This window comes from Fukomys damarensis, unplaced genomic scaffold (assembly GCF_012274545.1).
Source record: "Fukomys damarensis isolate Sample0158 unplaced genomic scaffold, DMR_v1.0_HiC HiC_scaffold_9, whole genome shotgun sequence".
Taxonomy (NCBI): Eukaryota; Metazoa; Chordata; class Mammalia; order Rodentia; family Bathyergidae; genus Fukomys; species Fukomys damarensis.
The window spans coordinates 34090114-34092892 of NW_022900921.1; the positions used below are offsets into that span (position 1 = coordinate 34090114).

General features: G+C 48.6%; 1 protein-coding gene across 1 annotated transcript in view; it reads right to left on the bottom strand.

The window, feature by feature from the left end:
- Cdo1 (cysteine dioxygenase type 1) overlaps positions 1-2645 on the bottom strand; it is an 11861-nt gene extending 9216 nt beyond the window's left edge. The window contains exon 1 of the mRNA XM_010614141.2: positions 2235-2645. Within this exon, the coding sequence (XP_010612443.1) occupies positions 2235-2404 (170 nt within the window). The 5' untranslated portion in view covers positions 2405-2645. The remainder of the gene's footprint in view (positions 1-2234) is intronic.
- Positions 2646-2779: the final 134 nt, after the last annotated feature.

Here is a 2779-nt window from a genome sequence, read left to right on the forward strand (position 1 = left end):
AAAAAAAAAAAAAAAAAAAAAAAAAAGAGAGAGAGAGAAAGAAATCCAAACCAAAATAGTTATCACAAACACACTGCTACTATACTTGGTGAGGAAGATTCAACTTTAAAGTTCTTGTTGGTCCAACAGGTAATACTGTTACCGTCTATTTAGCAAAAATTAATAATTATGACATTCAATCAGTTCTGGTCAACCTGTAGTTCATCTTTTCTCTTTTACCCTGTTTTTAAAAAGTTATATCCACCACCTGCCTCGAGAGTGCAAGCTCCTGAGTTCAATCCCTGGTACCAAATCCCCCCAAAAAAACCAAAAAATTGCCCACAATATAAAGTGTTATAATAAAAATATTCAAGAAAGGAAATTTTACTTATATACATTATCTATATATATTTTATATGTGGCCCAAGACAATTCTTCACTCAAACAAAAGTTCCAAAAGAAAAGGTGTACACAGCCCAGCCTGTTGTTTTTTAAGGAAAGTAACCTTTACTGCAGTTTTGGTAGCGTTCATTCACTTGGTCATTTGCTAACTCTTGTTCCATTCACCCCTTCAGTCCTTTCCCATCCCTCCCTTCCCTCAGGACTGGGTGCCTAGGAGCACGATCCTTGAGGGAGTTGTTCAGTAAATACTTTTAGCTCTCAGTCTTCATCCTCACTTTGTAACGCTACACAGCCTTTGATTCACAGTAATCTGAGTTCTCACATCAGGATCTTCTTTCTCTGCCAGTCTTAGGGTCACCTCTTGTTTCTCTCTGTCTTCTTCCAGAGAGTTTACTGCCTGGCCCACACTAGCCAGCCATATTCTGTGGAACACATTCTCTACTGGTTCTCTTATGTTGCATGTCTCTCCCCCTCCCACCTCCAACATCACAGAGCAGGAGTTCTAGGCACCTGTTTCTATGCCGGAACATAGAATTTCTGCTCTTCGAGCTCTCTCACTCCCGATTCTCCCAACTGTCCATGCCAGACTATACTATTATCTCAGTGAGTTGTGCAGCTCATTCAAAAGTGAACGGAAGGCTCTGGTTCTAAAGATTAATCTTGGTGACAACCCACCCTGCTAAATTTCACTTAGCCAATACTACATCTAATCAGATATATACTGTAATAAATCTATTACAGTGTCATGTGTCCAGAGGAAGTTCAATAATGATTTAGAATATGGGCTCCAGAACAGTTAGGTTTATTTGACCGTGATAGAAGTGAAGCCTTGTACAGTTTATTCACCCTCTCCATTTCTCATTTGTGAACCAGTCCCTGCTTGTAAAACAGGAATAAGAATGGCAGCTGGTTGTTCTGTGTGAAGTGAATGGAAGGAGTGTCTAGCCTATAGCAAGTTCTCATTTATCTGGAGCAAGTGCAGGCCAAATTTAAATGCTAGATTCTGGTAGCTTATCGATAGGCAGAGGACCTGCCCAGGAACTGAGCTGATGGAAACCAAAAGAAATTCCGAAAGCCTCTTCCCAAATAAAAAATGGAGCAGTGGTCTTTCAAGCTCATTACAGATCCATGCAACTTAGGAGAAGAGTAAGCCTATGGTTTGGGGACTGAAAAGGCAGGGGTGTGATTAATTTGAGATTTTAAATTCACTGATAGTGAATTTAAATAAACCTACAGTCGAAGAGGTTAAATTGTTTTGGAAGCGCAAAAGGCAGAAACTGAGTAGTAGCAGCTGACAAAACCAAGACGCCCACGTATTTATTATGCATTGGGAAAATGCCTGTTGAAGGGCGCCTAGTTGCTGGCTACCCAAGGCATAGTGATGGAGAACTGACATCGGGGAACCACGTCCCCCCACACCGACGCTTTTTCTCAAAAGCTGAGATGCCCTTCTTTCTTGGAAGCGCCTCGCTAGTACAGCCAGTCAGGCTCTCCGGGACAGGCGGACAGAAGCCTGGGTCCAGCTGTGGGGTCTCTGTGCACCTCCGACGTGGGGTCGGTAGTCGCTCGTAGAGGAGGACATCATTCCTGAGGCTAGGAGCGTTAGTGTGGTACGCAGTGGAGGTGTTTGCGGGTAAGGGAGGAAAAAAAACCCAAACAAACAAAACAAAAAAACCAAAAACCTTTGTAGCCACGCGATGGTCTCCCACCTGGCGCCGGCCCTCTTGAAAGCATTGTCTGGACAGTGGCGACAGCAAGATTCCCCTTGTCCAGGAGGAGGCCGTGGGGCCCACAGCCAGGGTGCGGGGGGGGGCTCGGCGAGCCAGACCCCAGTGAGGCCTCGCAGCTCTCACCTGTACTGATCGAACTTGGCGTACACCGCCCACTCGGCAGGGTCGCTGTCGTAGGCTTCCAGGACGGCCTGCACCTCCTCTACGTTGACTTCGTCGCCCGAGAAGAGTTGGTGTAGGATGCGGATGAGGTCGGCCAGGGTCCGCGGCTTCAGCACCTCGGTCTGCTCCATGCTGGGGAGGCGCGCGTCTCCCGCCGGCTATAGAGCAGGAGCTGGGCGAGCGGAGCAGGCGAGGGCTCCTCTCTGCAGGCGAGACTGCGACACACACACGCAAACTCACGGATACTCGGGGCCAGAGGTGCAGAAAGCACGCACACAGCTGCCGAGACACGCGGCCCTCGGGCAGCGCGGCGATGCTGAAGGCAGCCGGGACCCGTTTTGAGCACAGTCAGCACGAAAGCTGCGAAATTCGGGCTCCAGGCCTTTTAAACCCTCGGAGTCCGCTGGAATGTACCAAGACCCTGGGGGTGGCGGGGCGTGGAGCAGCCCGAGAAAGTGGCAGAGGCGGGGCGGCTCCCCGCAAGGCCCGGGACGCGGCCGGACTGG